The sequence below is a fragment of the Notolepis coatsorum genome (assembly GCF_963971535.1).
Source record: "Notolepis coatsorum genome assembly, chromosome: 17".
Classification (NCBI taxonomy): domain Eukaryota; kingdom Metazoa; phylum Chordata; class Actinopteri; order Aulopiformes; family Paralepididae; genus Notolepis; species Notolepis coatsorum.
In genome coordinates this window covers 78,785,317-78,810,950 of record NC_140181.1, presented here as the reverse complement: position 1 = coordinate 78,810,950, position 25,634 = coordinate 78,785,317, and the positions used below count along the sequence as shown (strand labels likewise).

The 25,634-nt window shown below is 49.0% G+C and overlaps 1 protein-coding gene across 1 annotated transcript in view; it reads left to right on the top strand.

The window, feature by feature from the left end:
* slc26a6.1 (solute carrier family 26 member 6, tandem duplicate 1) overlaps positions 1-25,634 on the top strand; it is a gene marked incomplete at its 3' end in the record, with an annotated part of 163,432 nt that overhangs the window by 69,830 nt on the left and 67,968 nt on the right. The window contains 4 exon segments of the mRNA XM_084333505.1: positions 4,585-4,749; positions 6,586-6,642; positions 12,225-12,350; positions 16,485-16,593. Coding sequence (XP_084189631.1) covers positions 4,585-4,749; positions 6,586-6,642; positions 12,225-12,350; positions 16,485-16,593 — 457 coding nt within the window.

Genomic DNA, 25,634 nt, shown 5'->3' with positions numbered 1-25,634 from the left:
CTGCAGAATAATGAAAGACCCTCACCACCCCAACAACAGCCTGTTCAAGCTGCTGCGGTCAGGCAAACGCCTGCGAACACCAGCATCTAGGACAGAGAGACTTCGGCTCAGCTTCTTCCCCCAGGCCATCAGCACACATGAGCAGACACACACTGTACACGCTCACACACTAGCAGCCACTTTAACATGAGCACACACACACTCATGCTACACACACTCACACTCATGGTCACTTTACAAAAGGAAAGGTCACTTTAAGAATAGTATAGTATAACTTGAGATTGTATAATATAGCATTGTATAGCAGTGTACATAAAGACCCAGTGCCTCATCCGTAGCTAACAGTGTATTGCACTACCACAGGACCTAGCATGTCCTACCATGCTCTGTAAATAACTCATGTATATACCGATATGCCCTACTTTGTTTACTTGTTTTATTGCACAATGTCGTTCTATTGGATTCTTATTATATATTACTATTGTATTATGTGTAGAAGGGTGGATTATCCCTACTTTATGAGAGTAGATGTACACTGTCACCAGGTAGTAGGAACGCAGCAGATCTGGGTCCGGCTGAGTCCCCGACTGTAGTGTAGGAGTATTAGAGTTGGGATTTAGCAGAGGGAGTGGATGGGGCCTAGGGTTTACTAACCTAGGGGTGATGCGCTGGTCCTTCTTGCCCTCCAGGGTGACTCGCAGTAATTCCCCACACACCCACACTTCCCCTAATACTTCCCACACCCTCCCACACCCGGTGGCAGTAGTGATAGATGATATACTTTCTCCCCAAAGCAGTACCTTTCCTTGTTGACGAGCAGAGACATGTCCCAATGATGCATAGGCCGTGGGTAAGAAGGGGTTAAACAATAATATACCTTACCCGAAAGGAAGGGGTTAAACAAGACAACACATTAACGGACACGCACACAGTGATCCCATTTGTACGCCTACCTTTTATATATCTTAGGCATATATTTACACAAGGCACAGTGAATAAAGCTCTTCCCACTTACACAAGGCACAATGAATAAAGCTCTTCCCACTTACACAAGGCACAATGAATAAAGCTCTTCCCACTTACACAACACATTTAACCAAAAGACAATGGGCCCACACTCGAAACAAAAGTCCTATCTAAGCCGGCATCCCCCAAAATAACAAACGTCGGGCGCCCCTAGTCACTGGTACCTATTCTCTTCACCCTCAAAGGGCACGCTCTCGACAAAGAGAATGTTCGCCGATAAAGTTCCAGCGCTCGGAGCGCTAACTGTACCTGGCTTGAGTGTACCAACCAAGTGCCGGCCTGCTCTCACACCGAACGTCCGTGTGGTGAGATGGCCGTCGAACGGTCCCGTGCTTGTCACCTGTGACAGCAAGAGGCGGGCTGGGTTGACGTTAGGCAGGTGACGGCTGGAGGTGGGTGTAGTCCGGCAACGTCTGTTGCTGTGTCCTCTGCGGGGCTGGAAGACGGTGGAGCGACGCGCAGGCTAACTGTGCTCCTAGGCCTATACTGAAGCTAAGCTGTGGGTCTGCTCGTGCAATATCCACAGCACTCTCCGGCAGTAGAACGTCTTCTTCTTGGTTCACACGTACCCTAAGCACTAACTGGAAGCTAAACTATCGCATACGACATTACTAACTCGCCTCGTGACTGGGTTTATATTCCGCATACTTAATGTCTAGAGCTCCGGCTCTATGCGACCGCTTGCTTCTGTGGAAAAACGATGAAGAGGTAGTTCCGCTACAGGAGCCCCACCTTCAGCCAGTCCTTCTTCACCTGTTGTCCCCCCTGCCCAACGTCGCACCAGCTCCCCCTGGCGGCAGTCCAGTGCATGCTCCACTATTAAATGTCAATATTAGGAGGTGAGTTTACACAACGTCATCCTGAACACAGTAGAGTACAAGGAGTTTGTGTGAGTTGTGTGAGTTTGTGGGGCGGCGTGGCTCAGTGGTAGAGCGGGTCGTCCAATGATCGAAGGGTTGGTTGTTCGAATCCCGCTCAAGCCCATGTCCATCCCACTGCCGTTGTGTCCTTGGGCAAGACACTTAACCTACTTGCCTCGTATGAATGTGTATGCATGTGAATGAATGTTGGTGGTGGTCGGAGGGGCCGTAGGCGATGATTATTCGCCACGCTTCCGTGAGTCTGCCTCAGGGCAGCTCTGGCTGCAGTTGTAGCTTACCACCACCGGTGTGACTGTGTATGAACGAATAATGGACTCTGTAAGCGCTCTGGGGTCACTGGGGTGTCATGAAGAGCGCTATATAAATCCAATCCATTATAAGGAATTAGGTTAGACACATTGAATTATTGTTAGACATATTCAGGTGTCTACATATGCACAATCGCTGTGGGCAAGACCCCCCGTATTTCATTGTATACTTGTATGCCGTGACAAATAAAACTCTTGACTTGACTTGACATGCGTGTGTGTATGTTTATACATGGTATGCATGCTTCCACATGTTCATAATGCTCGACTGTCCATGCGTTGGTGCATGCGTGTGTCCCAGGCTTAACATGTAAACAGTTAAATGGATGGGGGGGGGGGGGGGGGACAGCTGGATTCCAGACTGAATATCAGTGGTTCTTGAGGAGGTTTCAGTGGGTCCCCAGAAAAATGGGGAATAGTTTAATTTCACAATTTCATTCAGTAGAAGTTAGTACACAGTAAATTTCGCAGAGTAAATTTGACTCAAACTGAGTACATTTTACTCAAACTCAGTTTGCGTAAAATGTACTCAGTTTGAGTAACATTTACTCTGCTAAATTTACTGTGTAGAAGCTAAGCCCAGTGAGAGGATGTATGAGCTATTGCATGTTGTACATATTTGTGTTTTATTACACATATATATACATACATACCAACTATTTTGCCTTTGAATGGCCCTTCTAAGGTTTCTCTCCTCCACATTGGATGACCAGTTTGACCAGTTTGGATGGGATTATTATATTACGTTTTATTGTATTTTTGAAATTTTTTGGCCATCTTGGTCTATATGTCATAATTTGTCAAGTATACTATTATATACTTATTGTTTATGTGTCTTGTAAGCCCATATGGGCTGGGAATACACCTGTATGTAAGACACGGAAATAAAAAACATCAAATCAAATCAAATCGTATTAAGTGCCGAACTGTAGTGGACAAACAGCAATGTGGCATAATGTATTTTTGTTTTCTAGGTGTCGTGAGGGTGCTATGGAGTACTGTGGATATGGCATCATCAGTGGATCTGTTTCCACGATAAGCAAACTGGTGCTGGTCTAGTGTGGGGGGTATGATGGCACACATTTCTTTTTTATATGCCTCTCGAAGCACTTGCTCACTATGGGGGTGAGGGCAATAGGGCGCCAGTAATTTAGGCATGTTACCTTGCCTTTTTTTGGGGACAGGCACAATCGTGGAGGACTTAAAGCAGGAGGGGAATACACAGAGGGAGAGTGAGAGGTTGAATATGTGTGTGAACACACCCGCCAACTGTGCTGCGCATGTTCTGATCACCCGGCCAGGGATCCCATCCGGACCTGCTGCCTTCCTGATGTTGACCTGGCTGAACATCATGCGCACCTCATGCTCAGTGATGGTCAGATCACTGGGCATGATGGAGTTGGCGGGGGCTGTGGTGGGGATTCGTTCTGGAGGGTTGGTGTTGGTGGACTCAAACTGGGCATAGAAATGATTCAGCTCGTCTGGCAGGGAGGCTGAGACATTGGCTGCACAGCTAGGTCTAGCCTAGAAGTCCGATGTGATTGTTTATGCCCTGCCAGATGCTGTGTGAATCATTCCCACTGAGCTGGTTCTCAATCTTCTCCTTATATTCCCTCTTGGCTGATTTAATTGAATGGTGGATGGATGATGGATGATGGATGATGGATGATGGATGGTGGATGGTGGATGTTGGATGGATGATGGATGTTAGGTGTTGGATGGATGATGGATGGTGGATGTTGGATGGTGGATGGTGGATGATGGATGTTGGATGATGGATGGTGGATGTTGTATGGATGATGGATGTTAGGTGTTGGATGGATGATGGATGGTGGATGATGGATAGTGGATGATGGATGTTGGATGGTGGATGATGGATGGTGGATGTTGGATGATGGATGGTGGATGTTGGATGGTGGATGTTGGATGGTGGATGTTGGATGGTGGATGATGGATGTTGAATGGTGGATGGATGATGGATGGTGTATATTGGATGCTGGATGTTGGATGAATGGATGATAAAGCAGCAATATTTGATTCTGGTTCCCTCTACACTATTGTGCCATGATGGATATGTATTTGATATATTCATATATTATTGCATAGTATTATTATTATTTCTTTCTTTCTTTCTTTCTTTCTTTCTTTCTTTCTTTCTTTCTTTCTTTCTTTCTTTCTTTCTTTCTTTCTTTCTTTCTTTCTTTCTTTCTTTCTTTCTTTCTTTCTTTCTTTCTTTCTTTCTTTCTTTCTTTCTTTCTCTGCCTCTGTTCACTACACCTGATTAAAAAGACATCTGGCTTTCCTTGTGTTTACTCTGCATAAATATACAGTTTTTGTGTTTGGTGTTCTCTCTCTCTCTCTTTCTCCAGACAGTGGAGCGTGGTCAGAGGGAGAACCCAGCTGTGCTCCAGACACCTTCATCATCCTCTTCCTCATCTTCCTCAGCTCAGACAGCTGCAGTCGGACACTATCTGGTTCTAGAGTTCAGCTCTGTCACATTCATGGACTCTATGTCTATGACAGCACTCTGCAAGGTGACAACACATTCTGAATACATAGTAACTATGTTTAGATGTGAAGCAGCACCGCATAGACATGTCACTCACTCACTCGCTCACTCGCTCACTCACTCACTCACTCACTCACTCACTCACTCACTCACTCACTCACTCACTCACTCACTCACTCACTCACTCACTCACTCACTCACTCACTCACTCACTCACTCACTCACTCACTCACTCACTCATTTATAAATGTCATGGGTTTCTAAGAATGCTGAAAACACAGAATCAACTAATTCATTGAGGCAAGAACACTTGGGAATCATTGAAAAGAGTACAGATCATAATTTATTATGTAAAACTAAGGGCTAGATCCACAAAGAATGGATTGCACGGAGCAAGTTGCACCCTTACTTAAAATTCATTATGAATTGAAAATGGGGGACCCTGATGTAAACAAGACGAAAGTCTTTCTCTGGTCTGCATCCCCTTAACAATTGTGTGTATTGAGCCGTACTGTATTGTACCCATTCTGCAATCTGTTAATAAAATTTTCATTCAATCAATCACCGTGCAGATTGATTGATTGAATGAAAAGGTTATTAACAGATTGCAGAATGGGTACAATACAGTACGGCTCAATACACACAATTGTTAAGGGGATGCAGACCAGAGAAAGACTTTTGTTTTGTTTACATCAGGGTCCCCCATTTTCAATTCATAATGAATTTTAAGTAAGGGTGCAACTTGCTCCGTGCAATCCATTCTTTGTGGATCTAGCCCTTAAGAATCTGTAGGTTTTTAGACATGTTGAAATAATGGTCGATATTGGTTATCAAAATACAAATACTGTACTCACATCGAATTACTAAGGAATCAGAATACTGTAAATTCAACTACTGTAACATTTGTATAGTTTTATGGGTAACTGATCATTTCAGAGACAGGATCTGTGCCATCACTCACGTTTACTAATTGGAAAAATAAGTTGTATTAAAACATTTAACACCTTCAGCTAAAATAATTATGTATATTATATTTTGTATGATGATGTCTGAATACCATCGTGGGTTGGCTTGAATGTCAGCCATAATTTGGCAAATTTAAACTAACCGGTTCTAAATATGAGCTATTCTGTTTCAATCAAAGTTGAACGTTCTATTACTTACAGTAGAATTGGCGCAGTGAGCCTCTGTCTTCAGAGTGGCACAGTGTTCGCACTGTAACGGCATATTAGATGGTGATAATGGGTCTCATTCACCAAGGACTTACGACAAAAAGGGCTTTCTCTTAGGGCCAATTGAGACCTTTTCGGGCCGATTTTGGGATTCACCAACCGTCCCAATAAAACATATATAATTAATATTATATTATAATATATTGTCTATATTCATGTCTTGCCCGAAAAGGTCTCAAAAGAGAAAGCCCTTTTTGTCGTAAATCCGTTGGTGAATGAGACCCAATGCTACCATACTGCCCTACCCTGATCGTCATGCAGTGCAGTCCTTGTGTTGACATTCTATTGACTTACTGATAAGGTCCTTTGCCTGTATAGTCTAATATAAGATGTTTATATTAAATTAATGAAAATAACCCATGCTTTGACATTTTAAGAAGTGTAACATTTGCAAATGTATATTTGTGTGTGTGTGTCTGTGTGTGTGTGTGTGTGTGTGTGTGTGTGTGTGTGTGTGTGTGTGTGTGTGTGTGTGTGTGTGTGTGTGTGTGTGTGTGTGTGTGTGTGTGTGTGTGTGTGTGTGTGTGTGTGTGTGTGTGTGTGTGTGTGTGTGTGTGTGTGTGTGTGTGTGTGTGTGTGTGTGTGTGTGTGTGTGTGCGTGCGTGCGTGTGTGTGTGTGATTCCAACAGGTTGTAGAAGAATTGGATGTCCAAAGTGTCGGTGTGTATATGGCAGCGTGCCCAGGTTAGTGTGTGTGTGTGTATGTAAGAGAGGAAACTGGTATCTATCTTCTTGTCTCTCTCTGGAGAAGACGGTAAGCTAATTTGCCCAAATGTTGGCGTGTTCATTTAAGTAGAATTGGAATGGAGGACTTTTACTTTTACCAGAGTACTAATTTATCTGGGTATTTCTACTTTTATTGCAAGTAAATGAACTGTGTACAGTACTTAAGATAAGATAAGATAATCCTTTATTGATCCCCTTGGGGAAATTCGGGTGTCAAAGCAGCATGGGGGGGGGCGGGGGATACAGGGTGGGGGATAGCTTCACAGTCCTATACAGTCCAGTATCTATATACACTAATTTATAGATACACTTAGGCCATGTCCAGACTAAAACGATTTCGGTCGTATCAGGCAAAGTATTTGATCGTTTGCACCTTTCAGCCACACAGAACTGCGTTCTGGCAGCCTGAATACGCTACTTTCTGATACCAGCTCCCAGAGTGCGCAATTCTGAAGACGCCTCATTTACAATCTTTACAAGCGATACGAGTCTTCTCCTGAACCGATGACGCAATAGCCCACCTCTCCCTTACCCCGCATAACTATGCTCCTAAATGTGAACTATTGTCTGGATACATACACTCAGGGGTGTAGCTCCAGATTCTGGGCCCCATGAAAGAATGTATTTGTAGGCCCCCAGTGAATGCGAGCACGCGTAAGCGCGCAAGTGGATTTTTTTTTGGCCATTTTTTTATTGATGAAAACGCATAATTTGGTTTTTACCTATACATTCGTATCAGCAGTTCAGCACCTGCACTGTTGGTGGGTGAGCCTAGTAAAGGATGTCGCATTGCGTTCATCTTCAATGAATGGACCAATGCAATAGTCTACCAAAGCCCCCCCTCTCTCTCTATATATCTCACACACACACACACACACACACACACACACACTTCAGAAACAAACATAGTATCAATGAGAGCATCAGTGGTGCAGTCGTGGTCACACGCGGTTACACGCCGTGTTACTAGATGATCACTGAGGCAGAAGTACGCGCGCACAAAGATGCGCTCTATCCATTCGTTGTGCGCGTGCACGTGCGTGGCGTGTTACCAGTTCCCATATTACGACTGCACCACTGGAGAGCATCAATAATACACCTGAGACATTATTTTCTTTTGGGCCCCCCCCCCAGTGCTGGGCCCTTGGAATCATCCTAAGCTACCCCCCCCCCCCCCAGCTACGCCCCTGCATACACTGAGCACAGTGGGCAGGGTTTCCATTATCCGGTAATTCCTGTTTTTTTTTTACCAGAAGAAACTCTGTTGATATTTAAATCTCTGGTCATAATGCCCTGTGAAAATAATTCATTGTTATTTCCCCCCCGTCGACAACAGATTGACATCTCCCTTAATCCGCATGCAAAACCCAGCCAACAAAAAAAGAAACATGATACATAATATGTCTTATATGTCCAGATATGTCCTGGCTAGAAGTGTTTAATAAACACATAACACCGGGAGTTATTATTAAACAACAATGGCATGTACAGAGTAGTTGGGTGTTACAGAAGCTATTGAGCTTGATCGGGATGATGCAACTGTGTGATGCAATACACGATACTAGCGTCACATAGCTGGCCTTTTTCTGAAAACCTAAGTAGTAGCCAAGCACACTGTTCCATAGCATACCCCTTCAGTTGATCATGACAAATCCTTTCTTACCTTGACGATTAAAAAGCCTCCATAATTTAGTAAATAGTATCCCCATGGCTGGTGTTGAGCTGTAGCCAGCAAGCTATGCTACCAACATTAGCTAAATAGCTAACCAATAGAATAGGATAGAATAGAAATACTTTTATTATCCCGTGGGAAATTAGACACTGCAAATCGCTCAACATTTAAACATTTAGACAGGACAGGTCACAAATTAGAATAATAACACAACTAAATACAATAGACAGTGGTATCCTGAGGTAACGTTAAATACAGACAACGTTTGCTAGTCGAAAGGACTGGACACAGGTACAAGTTAAACATCAATCAATTACTTTAATAAAACACAGGTAGTTTGAGCCGCGGTCTCTCTCTCTCTCTCCACTCCCAAACGTAGTAGGTAGTTGCGCCGCGGTGTGTCTCTGGAAAACTAGGTCAGCTCAAAAGCACAAAACCGGACGCGTGTATCGCTTCCGCAACGGAATTCGGTTTCCTGGTTCCTCTGATTGGCCGCGACCCCCACGTGACCCGCCCCCCTATCCACCGCTCTGCCGCTGCCGCGCGCGGCAGAGAGCGGCCGCGGACTCGCTCGCTTCCTCAATTTATACGCATGGAAGTATTGACTGAATGAATGAATGAATGAATGAAAACTTTATTTAACAGATTGCAGAATCGGTACATCAGGGTCTTGTTTACATCAGGGTCCCCCATTTTCAATTCATATAGAACGACTACGCCGTAACAAATCATTAAAAAAATATACCGTTAACTGGAATATGTTGTGCCTTTACACATATGTTGGATTATGTACTGTAATTGGTTTGTCATGACAAACAAATAAAACAACACACAGTGACTGCATGTAGTCACTGTGTGTTGATGTTGTAGCCACCTCCTCCGCGGCAGGAATACTAAGCTCCCTCTTAAGCTCCAGGAGAGAGGGGAGAGGCTGAAAACCCGCAGTTCTTGCCCGCCTGATGGGAGCCGAATCCCCGCATCCGATTTGTCTGATGAATACCCCCAAACATGGAGGTCCCGAATGCATGGAAGTATTGATTGCGCCGTAACAAATCATTAAAAAAAGATACCGTTAACTGGAATATGTTGTGCCTTTACACATATGTTGGATTATGTAATTGGTTTGTCATGACAAACAAATAAAATATCGCGTCGTTCTATATGAATTGAAAATGGGGGACCCTGATGTAAACAAGACAAACGTCTTTCTCAGGTCTGCATCCCCTTAACAATTGTGTGTATTGAGCCGTACTGTATTGTACCCATTCTGCAATCTGTTAAATAAAGTTTTCATTCATTCATTCATTCATTCATTCAGTCAATACTTCCATGCGTATAAATTGAGGAAGCGAGCGAGTCCGCGGCCGCTCGCTCTGCCGCACGTGGCAGCGGCAGAGCGGTGGATAGGGGGGCGGGTCACGTGGGGGTCGCGGCCAATCAGAGGAACCCGGAAACCGAATTCCGTTGTGGAAGCGATACACGCAAACCGGACGGCACAACAACACTTCCGGTCGGGGGTTTTCAAAATAAAAGAGCAACGTAAAAACAGGAAAGACATTGTCGTAAATCATACTAATTTAAGAGTAATAAGAACTCATGACGTTCATCATAGACAGTTGAAATTCTAATGACATTCAAATATCCCTTTTTAAGTTGACAAGTATATTCTGTTTGTTATTAAGAGGCAGTCAGATGCAACTCTCACACAGACGGGCAGTCACTGCTGCTCTGCTGATGGGGGTTTTATGACGGGTAAACCGATCTAAGCTGCCGGCTCACAGTTCCTGTTGTCTGTTGTTTCAGCCAATTACCTTGGGATTCCAGCAGTCGCTGTACCAAGGTTGCACATTATTTGTTGAAGTTAAACAGTTATCAAGTCAATGGATACGACACTCATTTTAAGAGACGCTGTAAAACCACTTAGTGTACCCTGTATCAACAACAACCAACGAGAAACAATAGAAGTCTAAATCTGGCACTCATAGCCTCAGGGCCGCTGTGACGAGCAGCGACCTCGGGCCTGAGAGAAAGGTTAATGGACAGCAGGAAACTGTGTTGAACAGCCATACAGCCGAGGTTTACGACCAGTTCAAAGGAGTTAATCTGATTCTGTCCGGCAGCTGGCCGGAGGGTCTCTGCTGAAACAGAACAGTGCCAAATTGGAGGAAGGTCTCTCCTTAGAGATGCTATGTCCAAAATCAAGAAAAAGTTAATTAATTCGCTATTTGGGAGACCACTGGAGTCAAATAGTTACATTATAACTTGTTATTCTTATAAGCCAATCACATTGATATGGAACACTTATTAGTAGGGATGTCGGCCTACCGATATTATCGGCCGATATCGGCATTCAAATGTGATATCGGAAAATATCGGTATCGGTTTAAAAAAAAGAAAAGAAAAAAAAAGAAAAATTACATTTCTATAAACTTTATTTACCCAGGCAAGCAAGTTAGAACAAATTCAGATTTTATTTATTGTCAAAAGTATGCATAATGTTGTGTTAATTCCACAACAAGAGATATGTAATGTTAATTACCTGAAATTATTCCATTTTTGGGGGGGGGGAAACCCTGCATATATCGGTATCGGTTGATATCGGTATCGGAAATTAAGAGTTGGACAATATCGGTATATCGGTATCGGTAAAAAAGCCAATATCGAGTATCCCTACTTATTAGCTATATATATATCAGACTAGCAGATTCTAAGTCTTTCTAGGTTGTAAAATAACATTAACACCAGTTGTTGTAGTTATAGGCAATAATAAAGATTGTTAAACTAATAATCTAAAAGATAGAATGCATTAATTATTAGATATCAGATGTTAAAGAGTTAGACAAACTTGCAGAAATGATGTTACATTGAAATTAATACGCTCCTACTGTGGAAATGAAGTCATTCAAAGTTAAATGTGATGAAATAATTTATAAACACCGTTTTAAGCCAAGAAAAGTCTCTCTGTGCCCGTGTTAGAATGTTAAAAGCAGATTTGCTATTTCTAAATGTAAAGATAGTGAATCCAAATAGACAAAATTGTAAAACGTTAATTCTCTTAAAGGGAAAAAGGGGCAGGCTTCTCTGGCTTGCAGAGGCGGACACCTCCCAGTTCAGCGTCATTTCGACGAAGAACTCGGGGGTGTGGCCTAGAGCTTAAAGGAGACCGCACGGAGGCACAGAGAGACACACAAGACAGACAGAACGAGACCAGACCAGAATTGTACGTTGATGAAGGCTCCCAGTTCCTGTTGCGAAACTACTGCTGCTTCATGCTGATTAAGAAGACCAGAACCAGCTGAAATACTCTTGAAATAATACTGGGAAATCCAGACAGAGTGTGTATTATGATATTCAGAGTGCTTTGAGACGGACACCACCAGGACGCCTTAAATAAAGCAGTTATTGAATACCACTCCAAATCACTCGTGTGTGGACTCGGTTCTTCTGCACCATACACCTGCACAGACAGGTGGTCGCTCATACACGTAGCAAGAGAAGACCAGAGTACGAGCCAAATATACGACAACATTTATTTTGTAAATGTGTGGCACGCACTTATTATCTTGAGACGTTTTCGTTTTTACGGAAACCTTAAAACGAAACGAAAACGAAAAAGATCTAAATCGTTTTAGTCTGGACAAGGCCTTAACGTATAGATACAAATACAATATAGTAATATAAAAAGTACAAACACAAGATAGTCCAGTGGTGAGAGTCCAGTGATATGAGTCTCACAAGATAGTCGGTATGGTGATGTGAGTCTCTAGTTCTCAAGTCCCGAGTTGTGACAGTGATAGCTCTGTTCCACCACTGACTGTACTGTACCACAACCTGTTGTAACATGTAAGGTCCTCTCTCCAGACAGAAAGAGTATTATCACAGCTCCAAGCGCAGGGTGGCATCCCAGACACTCTGGCCAGGTCCCACCTCTTCCCCTCCGTCCACCAGGCCGTGCGGCGCGGCCTCGACACCCTGCTCCGCCCGACGGAGATGCCGGTAGGCAAATTAATAAACAACACATTTCAAGTCACATGAAGAGAAGAGAGAACAGATTATGTGCTAGTGGATGCTGGATGTAGTCACAATAGGCAGGCAGCGTTTGGGAGGATCAGGTGTGTTTGCAGTTCGATGAGGCAGTGAGAAAGGCTAATTATATTATATTAGATTAGATTAGATTCAAACGAAAAGAAGTTTGGCATCCAAACAGAGTGCAAATGTAACAGTAAAGTGCAACAGCAATAAACAATGTAATATGTACAGTGATACAGGTGTAAAGACAGTATGGTAGTAGTCATACTGGCCAGCAGCGTAACGTAAGGTTATCCTATAACCCTAGTTATATGAATACTGGCTGAGCGTCTCGCTCTGCCTATTGAGATATCATATCTCCAGCACCTACTGTGCCTGTGGAAACTTTACACATGCACCCCACCTGCACGTGACCACGCCCACTCCTGTGCGTGCCTCTACAAGAGGCAGGAAGTGGTCACGCTTACACACTTCCAAGTTCGAATTCCATACGCGGAAAACATCCAAGGGACCTCAGGACGCTGAAGAGCGAGACGCTCAGCCAGTATTCATATAACTAGGGTTATATAGGATAACCTTACATTATATATCATACTGGCCAATCGCGTCTCGCTCTGCCTATTGAGATAAAGGGGCAGAGCGGACGCGTGGCCACGTCAAATGCACCCCCTGAGGGCCCATAAGCCCCTGCCAGGGAGGAGGGGAGTCCCGTCCACCTGCCCGTCCTAACGAAGGGGGGGAGGCAGTCAACTACAACCAATGTGTGAAAGGGGAACCAGGCACACCAGAACGCACAGTGCAAGCGGGACCACGTGTGACACAGCACTCCGTGGTCCACACTCACACACTCCTGCTATCCCACCTGATGGCGGGATGCAGGAGAGGTCCCGAACCTCAGGACTGCCTGGGAGACAAAACCCCTAGTCATGTCCATGAGGTAAAACCTAAGGAAAGGACTCTGGGAGGACCAGGAGGCCGCAGCGCAGATGTCCTCCACGAGGCCCCCCCCCAACAGGGCAGCAGAGGCCGCCACACCACGAGTGGAGTGTGCCCTGACGCCCCCGGGGGGAACCCGTCCAGCCAACGTGTAGCAAAGGGCAATGCCCTCGCACAACCAATGTGACAGGCGTTTCTTGGACAGTGCCTTACCCGCGTGAGAGCCACCGTAACAAACAAACAGTTGATCGGTAGCCCTGAGATCCTGCGTGCGACTAAGGTAAACCTTCAGTGCACGCCTGCACGGACAGGACACGACAGGTGAAGGCTCGCCTCCAACTCACTAACGTGAGGAGGAGGGTGCAAAGCCTGAAGCACAATATCCCTGGAGCGATAAGAGCTCCGGATATTCTTTGGCATGAAGACCGGATTAGGCCTCAGAGTCGCACTGCTATCGGCCCGAATAGACAGGCACTCAGACCGCACCTAGAGAGCACACAGCTCACCCACACACTTAGCGGAGGTGATGGCCAAAAGAAACGCGGTCTTAAAAGACAGTCAATCCAACGGCGCCTGCTCAAGAGGCTCAAACGGGGCCTCCGACAACCGTCCTAGGACCAGTCGGAGGTCCCAACTCGGAGACAGAGAACGTTCCACAGGCTTGAGACGCCGTGCGCCAAGCAGGAAACGTCTCACGAGAGGGTGGCTGAACAGCGTCCTGCCCTCAAAGCCCAGATGACAAGATGATATAGCTGCGGCGTACACCTTCACTGTCGAGGCCGACAGCCTATACAGGATAGACTGAAGGAAGGAAGAACCGAGTCCAGGGGTCATGACACCGGGTCCAGGCCCCCAACCTCACACCACTCTTGAAACATACGCCACTTCCCTGCGTAAACCGCGGTAGTGGACGGAACGCGCGCGTTCTGGATGGTGTTATAGAATGGCGTATAGAATCCCGGGGGGCCACGGACCAAATCGGCCGCCGCCCAGTGTCGACGGGGGGAGCGTACTCCTCCCTGTCTGTTGACATACAACACAGGCGTCGTTCTGTCCATCCTGATCAGAACATGCTCGCCCATCACATGATGGCCGAGCTGTCCGAGGACTAGAAACACTGCCTTCAATACCAACACATTGATATGTAGTGCAGACCGGGCAACATGGTCCTTACCAGCTGCCCCCTACTGCGTCGGTCCGACACGTCCCCCCCCATCCTGTGAGGGAGGCGTCGATGAAGACCGTGACGTGTGACAGCCTGCTGCCCATGGGGACCCCGCTGGTGAGGGCCCCAGGCCCCCCCCAGAGGATGAGGTCCCACAGTACTGACATGGGAACCTTCAGCTGCTTCAACTTGACTCTCACAGGGTCTATTTTCACACTGAAAAACCCACCTCTGTATCCTCCCCATGAAGAGGAGGCCAAGAGGGACCACAGCTTGAGCAGATGCCATAATACCGTGCAGGCGCATCACGGATAGCGCCGTAACCGTCCTGCCAGGACGGAACCTCCCGAGCGTGCCGAGAAGGAGAGGGATGCCCACATAGACCTTGAGATTAGAAATAAGCCCAAGTACTCCACCCGTTGACTGGGAAGAGGAGTACTCTTCTTCCAGTTTACAGCTAAACCCAGGCTGGTGAGGAATTCCACCACCTGCCTGGTATGAGACCTGGCGATCTTCTCTGACCGGCTAAGGACCAGAACATCGTCCAGGGTAGAATAAAATTCGTATCCCCTGACGACGCAGAGGCCTCAGCGCGGTCTCCACGCACTTGGTGAAGATGCGAGGAGCCAGAGAGTAGCCGAACGGCAGCCTCTGGTACTTGTACGCTAAGCCCTGAACAGGAAGCGTAGGTATGTCCTAGGAGGGAAGATCGGGATGTGAATACGCATCCTTCAGGTCTATGGAGGTGAACCAGTCTCCCACCTGACAGCGCTTAACAGGTGGGTGATGGTCAACATTCTGAACCTTCCATGGGACAGGTCCAGTATGGGTCTGACCCCCCCCGATTTCTCGGGCACCAGAGAATATCGGGAGTAAACGCCGCTCATCGCGTCCTCCCATGGGACCACGACGATGGCCTGCTTCGCCGCCAGAGAACAAATCTCCTCGGCCAGGGCTGTCACTGCTGCGGACTCTGACAATAGAGTCTGTAACAAACCCAAAAACGGAGGGCGGGGGTGTGCAAACTGTAACACAAGCGCCGCCCTCAGCGTTCTCTCCATCCACACTGACATATGGCACTACTGTAGCCATACGTGGTAAAAATTCCAAAGTGCCCCCGCCGCCAACTGCCGCTGGTCTGCTAGGAATCGTAGATAGGTGGCCCGGTCCCTCCCGCTGTGCGTTGTCAACCCTGGTCTCGCCAACCACACGAGCAGGGTGTCTCGCGGAGCCGGGATATCGCACTCTGACTCTACCAACGAGGCAATCGCACCCAAGGGGGGGACCCCGACAGAAAGGGCGGTCTGATACGGGGGGAGCAGCCATCACCCCTGGTGACATAGGCTCCCCCGCTGAGCATCTTCCCGGCTTAACTTGCTGAGGACAGCCTGCTCTGCAGCTGGACAAGCATGGTGTGTGGTCCCCACGCTGCCCGATAGGGTGAGTCCCTATACACTGTAGCCCTGTAGTGATATTACTACCACCCAAATTACGCGTGCCTGGCCGGGGGAGGCACTAACGTAATACCCGGCCTAGCGAGGGCGGAGCTGGGGGAACCCACGCTGCGATCTCCTGGGCCTAGGGTTCCCCCTCTGACAATTTTTTTTAGATACAGGGAACCCTGCTCCGTCGACAGATACAACACCAGGCTCACCAAACACAGATGCAGGACGTGTGGCGTGGGAGCCTCCTGACAGCACCGCATTCTCATAGACAGACCCAGGCCTAGCTAGCAACTGGGTGTCAGCCCCTGTCTCCATGAGAAGCGATATGTGGGGCCGCTTGCGCTTCACTGGAAGAATGCGGCCCGCAGCCAAAGGGGACAAATCAGAGCCTTGAGTCCCGTAGTGTAGCGGGGGGGGAGTAACCGGAGAGCGTGCTAGAAACAGCTAGATGGCAACGGTTTTTCAGGGCGTGCCCATCTAATATAGCCGATCCCTCGGCCGTCGAGGCTGTCGGCACCGTGACCACCTGTTCTCTTTGTGTCCAGGTCATCTCAGGCGGGCGACACATGGCCGCTAGCCGGGGGCTCTCACCTCTGGCTGCGTGGTGTGGGGCGGCGTGGAGCCCAGATCAAATACCGCCCGCTCCTCCGTGGACAGACCAAAGGTCCATCCGCGGAGAGGGGAGCCCTGAGGAGGAGACCCCTCCCCTCCTCATGGGGAGATTGCTCCAACCAAAGATGCCTGTGAACAAGCGTTGACAGCATCCTAGCCCTCCCTGCGGTTATAGCTTGCAAAAGCTGGGTCAAAGGGTCAAAAGCTGAATAACCTCAAAACCTTGCGCGATGGTTGTGACGTCGGCTGGCCCTAAGGCCCCACCACCCAACACCATTTCCGACAGAAAGCAGCCAATTGAGCAATGTTATTAGTTGCTGCAAAATTCTGTACTGCGGCGGTATAAGCTTCATCAGCCCACTCAGCCACCTGCCAGGCCGACTCGCCTCTTGGCGTCGGCCGGGCGGGATACCGTTCTACCATGTCAGGGCAAAGGGCCGATGCCACCTGCTTCACTAAGCACGGAATTCCAGTGGCGGCTGCTGACCAAAGTTTATTACTAGTGAAGCACTGTTCCACTAGTAGTCATGCAATAACCTCCACTGCGGCACACCTGTGCACCCGTGTAAGGGATAAATGAATGAATGAACGAAAACTTTATTAACATATTACAGAATGGGCTAGCCCAATACACACAATTGTTAAGGGGATGCAGACCAGAGAAAATAGTTTGTCCTGTCTACATCAGGGTCCCCCATTTTCAATTCATAGATTCACAAATGCACACCTGTCCTGAGCCCTGTCGTCAGCCCATCCACCCGTGTAAAGGGTAAATAAGCCTCAGCTAAACCCCCAACATTAGACACCGATTGACCGTCAGCAATGAAATGGTTAAGAGGAGGGAAGAGTGGAGACAGCCCCGGCGGGGCACATGGGAACAGCGCCGCAAACACTTTAGCATTAACATCAGCTGCGCGCACTAGGATAATTGGAAAAACATTCAACAATGAGTCATGATGACCACGTTTATCCAAATACCCAGCCCCCTGCGCCGATACATCGCCCGGTCGTCTCACGAGACAACGAGCAGTATCGAATATGCCAGTACCAACACCTGTCTGTAATTTCTCCCTACGCTTTATAACAACGTTCCACCTGGTTGAAGTGCATATGAGCAGCTTCCGCGGATGGAAAAGAATGAGGAAGGGTGTAAGCGTGACCACTTCCTGCCTCTTGTAGAGGCACGCGCGGGAGTGGGCATGGTCACGTGCAGGTGGGGTGCATGTGTAAAGTTTCCACGGGCACAGTAGGTGCTGGAGATATGATATCTCAATAGGCAGAGCGAGACGCGATTGGCCAGTATGATATATAACTAGTAAGAGTAGGATATGTACAGATATAGATCATTTCTTGAGTGTTTCTTCTTAATGGGTAAGTTCAGAGTTTTCTGACCCCTAGTTTACCAGTGATGCCGTCGACTGGTGTCCTTTCTCAGCACAATCCCAGTTGTTCTTCCTACTGGAAACCACAGAAGCCACCTCCGACTAGAGAGTCACAAAACCCATGCAAAGTCAATGGGGCCATGCTCCATTCTGTACAAGCCTTGAAAGAAACACTGAAGCCTACTTTTGGATGCACCATGGAGTAGGTTTCAGTGTTTATTTCAGGGCTTTCGCTGACCGGTCTGTGGCCCCATGGACCTGTTCGCTGTATACGTCAGACTCAGTGTGCACACGCATTACCGGAGCAGAAAGGAAAGTAATCCTGGTCAGAACAACGGGGCAGACTACAATATATTTGCATTTGTTAGCCATGCTAGCGATCTAAACAATCAATCCATGCCAAAGCTAGATCTGTAAAATATGAAAGACTCACACTTTGGCTAAATGACATCCAGCTGTTTTCGTTTGAAACTACTTTTAGTCAGGAGAGTGCCATGGTTTCTCCATAGAGCCCCGTCGTATACTTTTAGCGCAGCAGCTCACGCAGGTTCGAGGCAACTTAGTCATGTGACTCAGTTGGTATTGCTGATCGGACACGGTTTGTTTGTAAACAGCAAACAGGTCTATTGACTGTTATGGTTTGTAACCGACCCCAATCGCACAACACAAGACAGGTATGATGGTTTGCCAAGAAACAGATATTTATTGAACAACAGGGAAATACAGGGAAAAGGGCACTGTCCCTTTAAGGGAGAATCACAAATACTGGAATATAATATGAGGGGAAGGAAAGGTGCCTTTAAGAGGCGGGCAGGAAAGGGAACACTAAGGGAAGGTAAGGGAACGCCTAAGGGAAGGTTAAGGGAACGCCTTGGGACAGAGGAACTAGAGACTAGGTAAACCGGGGACAAGGAGAACTAGGGAGAGAGGACTAGGGACTAGGAGAGCTAGGGAACAGGAGAAACGGGGACTAGGGGAACTAGGGACAAGGAACTAGGTGGAACTAGAAGGGGAGAACTTGGGACCAGGAACTAGGTGGAACTAGAAAGGGGAGAACTAGGGAACAGGAACTAGGTGGAACTAGAAGGGGAGAACTTGGGACCAGGAACTAGGTGGAACTAGAAAGGGGAGAACTAGGGAACAGGAACTAGGTGGAACTAGAAGGGGAGAACTTGGGAACAGGAACTAGGTGGAACTAGAAGGGGAGAACTTGGGAACAGGAACTAGATGGAACTAGAAGGGGAGAACTTGGGAACAAGAACTAGGTGGAACTAGAAGGGGAGAACTTGGGAACAGGAACTAGATGGAACTAGAAGGGGAGAACTTGGGACCAGGAACTAGGTGGAACTAGAAGGGGAGAACTTGGGAACAGGAACTAGATGGAACTAGAAGGGGAGAACTTGGGAACAAGAACTAGGTGGAACTAGAAGGGGAGAACTTGGGAACAGGAACTAGATGGAACTAGAAGGGGAGAACTTGGGACCAGGAACTAGGTGGAACTAGAAAGGGGAGAACTAGGGAACAGAGGGGACTGAGGCCCGCGGAGGCGGGCTGGGAAACAGGGAGGAACTGGGAGGACTGGTGGAAATCATCTGGGCCGCTCTGCAGGACAGAGGAGATAGTTAATGCACAAAAGGGAAAAAACAGAGCAGGTGCAGAACAGTCCAAATAACAAAATGAACAAAGTAATAATATCTTCGTGTGACAAACACACAGGGGGAGATGTAAAGTCCAAAAATACTATTCTAAGTGAGAACCAAAAACAGAGGCAATACGCTGGGAGATGAAATGTCCAAACTAACTAACAGAGGCAATACGCTGGGAGAGTGACATCACAATCTAAACTCACCCAGACGTATGCGTAATGGTACAGGAAACGCAGCGGGAAGGGGGCAAGGGGCATTACGCTGAGTGAGTGACATCACAATCAAAACTCACCCAGGCGTATGCGTAAAGGTACAGGGACAGCAACGGGGCGAGGGCAAGGGGCACCACGCTGGGTGAGTGACATCACAATCAAAACTCACCCAGGCGTGTGCGTAATGGTACAGGGGCAGCAACGGGGCGAGGGCAAGGGGCACCACGCTGGGTGAGTGACATCACAATCAAAACTCACCCAGGCGTGTGCGTAATGGTACAGGGGCAGCAACGGGGCGAGGGCATCGCCACCGGGTGGCTGGCTGTCGGAGCCGAGGAACAGAGTGCTGGAACAGCGGCGGTGACGAGGATGTCGTCCACCGGGTAGCCGCTGTCGGAGCCGAGGATCAGAGTGCTGGAACAGTGGCGGTGACGAGGGCATCGTCCACCGGGTAGCCGCTGTCGGAGCCGAGGAACAGAGTGCGCGCCACACCTTGGTGTGCGCGTCGGAACAGGGAGCTGGAACAGTGGCGGTGGCGAGGATGTCGTCCACCGGGTAGCCACTGTCGGAGCGAGGAACAGAGTGCGCGCCACACCTTGGTGTGCGCGTCGGAACAGTGGCGGTGGCGAGAGCGTCGTCCACCGGGTAGCCGCTGTCGGAGCCGAGGAACAGAGTGCGCGCCACACCTTGGTGTGCGCGTCGGGACAGTGGCGGTGGCGAGAGCGTCGTCCACCGGGTAGCCGCTGTCGGAACCGAGAGACGCCTCGGGGTGCGTCTGCGAGGAGGAGTGTGCCAAGCTCGAAGGTCTGGAAGATGCGCGTCTGTGCGCTGGAACGGAGGAGCGTGCCAAGCTCGAGGGTCCGGGAGATGCGCGTCAGTGCGCTGGAACGGAGGAGCGTGCCAAGCTCGAGGGTCCGGGAGATGCGCGTCAGTGCGCTGGAACGGAGGAGCGTGCCAAGCTCGAGGGTCCGGGAGATGCGCGTCAGTGCGCTGGAACGGAGGAGCGTGCCAAGCTCGAGGGTCCGGGAGATGCGCGTCAGTGCGCTGGAACGGAGGAGCGTGCCAAGCTCGAGGGTCCGGGAGATGCGCGTTAGGACGAACAGCTGCGCTGGGGTCTGCAGTGGAACGCTGAGGTGCCTCCCGTGGAAGTTACAGGGAGCGCAGAACAGTCTCCTCCACAGGCTACGGCGACAGCAGACGAAGGCTGGAGCAAACATCTCAAGGCTGGAGAGGTCCATCTTACAGCATTGGTCGACCAGAGGATCTCCCGAAAAGAGTCTAGATGTTAGGAATATGACTCGGCATGAATACAACACGACCCCACGCCGAAACGAGGGGAAGCGCCCTGGTATTTAAAGCCCACAGGCGGACTAATTAGCCTGCCACCACAGGTGCGAGAGATAATAGAATATCAAACAGGTGTGGCCACTAAGGGTAAGGAACGAGAGGGTGGGGGCTAGAGAGAGTGAGTAGGGAATTCCTAACAGTAGGCTTAAAGAAGACAGAGAATAGGGAATTCCTAACAGTAGGCTTAAAGAAGACAGAGAATAGGGAATTCCTAACAGTAGGCTTAAAGAAGACAGAGAAAAGGTAGTGAGCAGCGGGCAAAACCTCACAGTATCCCCCCCTCCAACGGGAGCCACCCGGCGACCCAAAACAAATACAGACAGAGTGGCAGGGGGCAAAACAAGAGGTACTGGCCAAGCCAGCAGGGGAAGCCACCACAAGAGTGGGGCTAGCAAAAGAAACAGGGTCGCCGAGGGGTAACTGGGGGAACTGGTCTAGAGGAACTGGTCTAGAGGAACTGGGTCTAGAGAACAAGTCTAGAGGAACTGGTCTAGAGAACTGGTCTAGAGAACTGGTCTAGAGAACTGGGCTAGAGAACTGGTCTAGAGAACTGGTTTAGAGAACTGGCTTAGAGAACTGGTCTAGAGAACTGGTCTAGAGGAACTGGTCTAGAGGAACTGGGTCTAGAGAACTGGTCTAGAGCAACTGGTCTAGAGGAACTGAGGGGCAAGCAGGGTAGCAAAGGGGTAACCATGGTAGCACCGGGAAAGGGCTAGCAGAGGGAAGGTTGCTGCCAGGGCACTGACAGCTACAGGGCCTATGCTAGCTGTACTGCTACATCAACATAGAGGCTGCGCTAGCTGCCGAGCTAGGCTAGCAGAGGGAAAGGGTAGCTGCCAAGGCACTGATAGCTACAGGGCCTATGCTAGCTGCAAGGCTGCATTAACATAGAGGCTGTGCTAACAGCCGGGGCCAAGCTAGCAGACCGGGGCCATGCAGAGGGAAACTGGGTTAGCTGCCAGGGCATGGCTAGCTACAGGGCCCATGCCAGCAGCAAGGGCTGCATAAACATAGAGGCTGTGCTAGCAGCCGGGGCAAGACTAGCAGACAGGGGCTCTGCTGAGGGACTGGGTTAGCCGCCAGGGCATGGCTAGCTACAGGGGGGTCAAACAGGGCAAAACGGGAAGCAAACAGGGGAGCTAGAGGGGACAAGAAAAAAAAAAGGCAAACACAACATACACAGTCTGTGCTGGCTGGGGTCGTAGACTTGGTGGGGTCGTACTGTTATGGTTTGTAACCGACCCCAATCGCACAACACAAGACAGGTATGATGGTTTGCCAAGAAACAGATATTTATTGAACAACAGGGAAATACAGGGAAAAGGGCACTGTCCCTTTAAGGGAGAATCACAAATACTGGAATATAATATGAGGGGAAGGAAAGGTGCCTTTAAGAGGCGGGCAGGAAAGGGAACACTAAGGGAAGGTAAGGGAACGCCTAAGGGAAGGTTAAGGGAACGCCTTGGGACAGAGGAACTAGAGACTAGGTAAACCGGGGACAAGGAGAACTAGGGAGAGAGGACTAGGGACTAGGAGAGCTAGGGAACAGGAGAAACGGGGACTAGGGGAACTAGGGACAAGGAACTAGGTGGAACTAGAAGGGGAGAACTTGGGACCAGGAACTAGGTGGAACTAGAAAGGGGAGAACTAGGGAACAGGAACTAGGTGGAACTAGAAGGGGAGAACTTGGGACCAGGAACTAGGTGGAACTAGAAAGGGGAGAACTAGGGAACAGGAACTAGGTGGAACTAGAAGGGGAGAACTTGGGAACAGGAACTAGGTGGAACTAGAAGGGGAGAACTTGGGAACAGGAACTAGATGGAACTAGAAGGGGAGAACTTGGGAACAAGAACTAGGTGGAACTAGAAGGGGAGAACTTGGGAACAGGAACTAGATGGAACTAGAAGGGGAGAACTTGGGACCAGGAACTAGGTGGAACTAGAAGGGGAGAACTTGGGAACAGGAACTAGATGGAACTAGAAGGGGAGAACTTGGGAACAAGAACTAGGTGGAACTAGAAGGGGAGAACTTGGGAACAGGAACTAGATGGAACTAGAAGGGGAGAACTTGGGACCAGGAACTAGGTGGAACTAGAAAGGGGAGAACTAGGGAACAGAGGGGACTGAGGCCCGCGGAGGCGGGCTGGGAAACAGGGAGGAACTGGGAGGACTGGTGGAAATCATCTGGGCCGCTCTGCAGGACAGAGGAGATAGTTAATGCACAAAAGGGAAAAAACAGAGCAGGTGCAGAACAGTCCAAATAACAAAATGAACAAAGTAATAATATCTTCGTGTGACAAACACACAGGGGGAGATGTAAAGTCCAAAAATACTATTCTAAGTGAGAACCAAAAACAGAGGCAATACGCTGGGAGATGAAATGTCCAAACTAACTAACAGAGGCAATACGCTGGGAGAGTGACATCACAATCTAAACTCACCCAGACGTATGCGTAATGGTACAGGAAACGCAGCGGGAAGGGGGCAAGGGGCATTACGCTGAGTGAGTGACATCACAATCAAAACTCACCCAGGCGTATGCGTAAAGGTACAGGGACAGCAACGGGGCGAGGGCAAGGGGCACCACGCTGGGTGAGTGACATCACAATCAAAACTCACCCAGGCGTGTGCGTAATGGTACAGGGGCAGCAACGGGGCGAGGGCAAGGGGCACCACGCTGGGTGAGTGACATCACAATCAAAACTCACCCAGGCATGTGCGTAATGGTACAGGGGCAGCAACGGGGCGAGGGCATCGCCACCGGGTGGCTGGCTGTCGGAGCCGAGGAACAGAGTGCTGGAACAGCGGCGGTGACGAGGATGTCGTCCACCGGGTAGCCGCTGTCGGAGCCGAGGATCAGAGTGCTGGAACAGTGGCGGTGACGAGGGCATCGTCCACCGGGTAGCCGCTGTCGGAGCCGAGGAACAGAGTGCGCGCCACACCTTGGTGTGCGCGTCGGAACAGGGAGCTGGAACAGTGGCGGTGGCGAGGATGTCGTCCACCGGGTAGCCACTGTCGGAGCGAGGAACAGAGTGCGCGCCACACCTTGGTGTGCGCGTCGGAACAGTGGCGGTGGCGAGAGCGTCGTCCACCGGGTAGCCGCTGTCGGAGCCGAGGAACAGAGTGCGCGCCACACCTTGGTGTGCGCGTCGGGACAGTGGCGGTGGCGAGAGCGTCGTCCACCGGGTAGCCGCTGTCGGAACCGAGAGACGCCTCGGGGTGCGTCTGCGAGGAGGAGTGTGCCAAGCTCGAAGGTCTGGAAGATGCGCGTCTGTGCGCTGGAACGGAGGAGCGTGCCAAGCTCGAGGGTCCGGGAGATGCGCGTCAGTGCGCTGGAACGGAGGAGCGTGCCAAGCTCGAGGGTCCGGGAGATGCGCGTCAGTGCGCTGGAACGGAGGAGCGTGCCAAGCTCGAGGGTCCGGGAGATGCGCGTCAGTGCGCTGGAACGGAGGAGCGTGCCAAGCTCGAGGGTCCGGGAGATGCGCGTCAGTGCGCTGGAACGGAGGAGCGTGCCAAGCTCGAGGGTCCGGGAGATGCGCGTTAGGACGAACAGCTGCGCTGGGGTCTGCAGTGGAACGCTGAGGTGCCTCCCGTGGAAGTTACAGGGAGCGCAGAACAGTCTCCTCCACAGGCTACGGCGACAGCAGACGAAGGCTGGAGCAAACATCTCAAGGCTGGAGAGGTCCATCTTACAGCATTGGTCGACCAGAGGATCTCCCGAAAAGAGTCTAGATGTTAGGAATATGACTCGGCATGAATACAACACGACCCCACGCCGAAACGAGGGGAAGCGCCCTGGTATTTAAAGCCCACAGGCGGACTAATTAGCCTGCCACCACAGGTGCGAGAGATAATAGAATATCAAACAGGTGTGGCCACTAAGGGTAAGGAACGAGAGGGTGGGGGCTAGAGAGAGTGAGTAGGGAATTCCTAACAGTAGGCTTAAAGAAGACAGAGAATAGGGAATTCCTAACAGTAGGCTTAAAGAAGACAGAGAATAGGGAATTCCTAACAGTAGGCTTAAAGAAGACAGAGAAAAGGTAGTGAGCAGCGGGCAAAACCTCACATTGACTTTGCTATTGTCTCATCAACTGCGACACACCTCAACCTTCCGAACCACATCTGGACTTTCTGAACTCACCCTCTAAACAGGATTATAACTGACAGAAAGATCCAAGGCACAGTGTTCATTACAAAGTTATGTTTCTATTAGAGAAAATGCCCAACATGTTTGCAACCCTTGCTCTGGTCATTGTCAGGGTCCTCGTTGGTTCCTACGTACATTATCCTTCATCATTATCAAGTTTCAAATTTTGTTTTTATTTGTCACATATAATAGTGTAATGCTTGGTTCTGTATGACCCTCCTGAGATTTGGCTTCATACAGAAAAAAAGTTAAAGAGTAAAGACCAAACACTATACAAAATATACAATATACAAAACGAAAGTACAAAATGTAAAAAACGAAATGCAAAAACTAGGTAGAAGAGGTAGTGCACATTTTTAA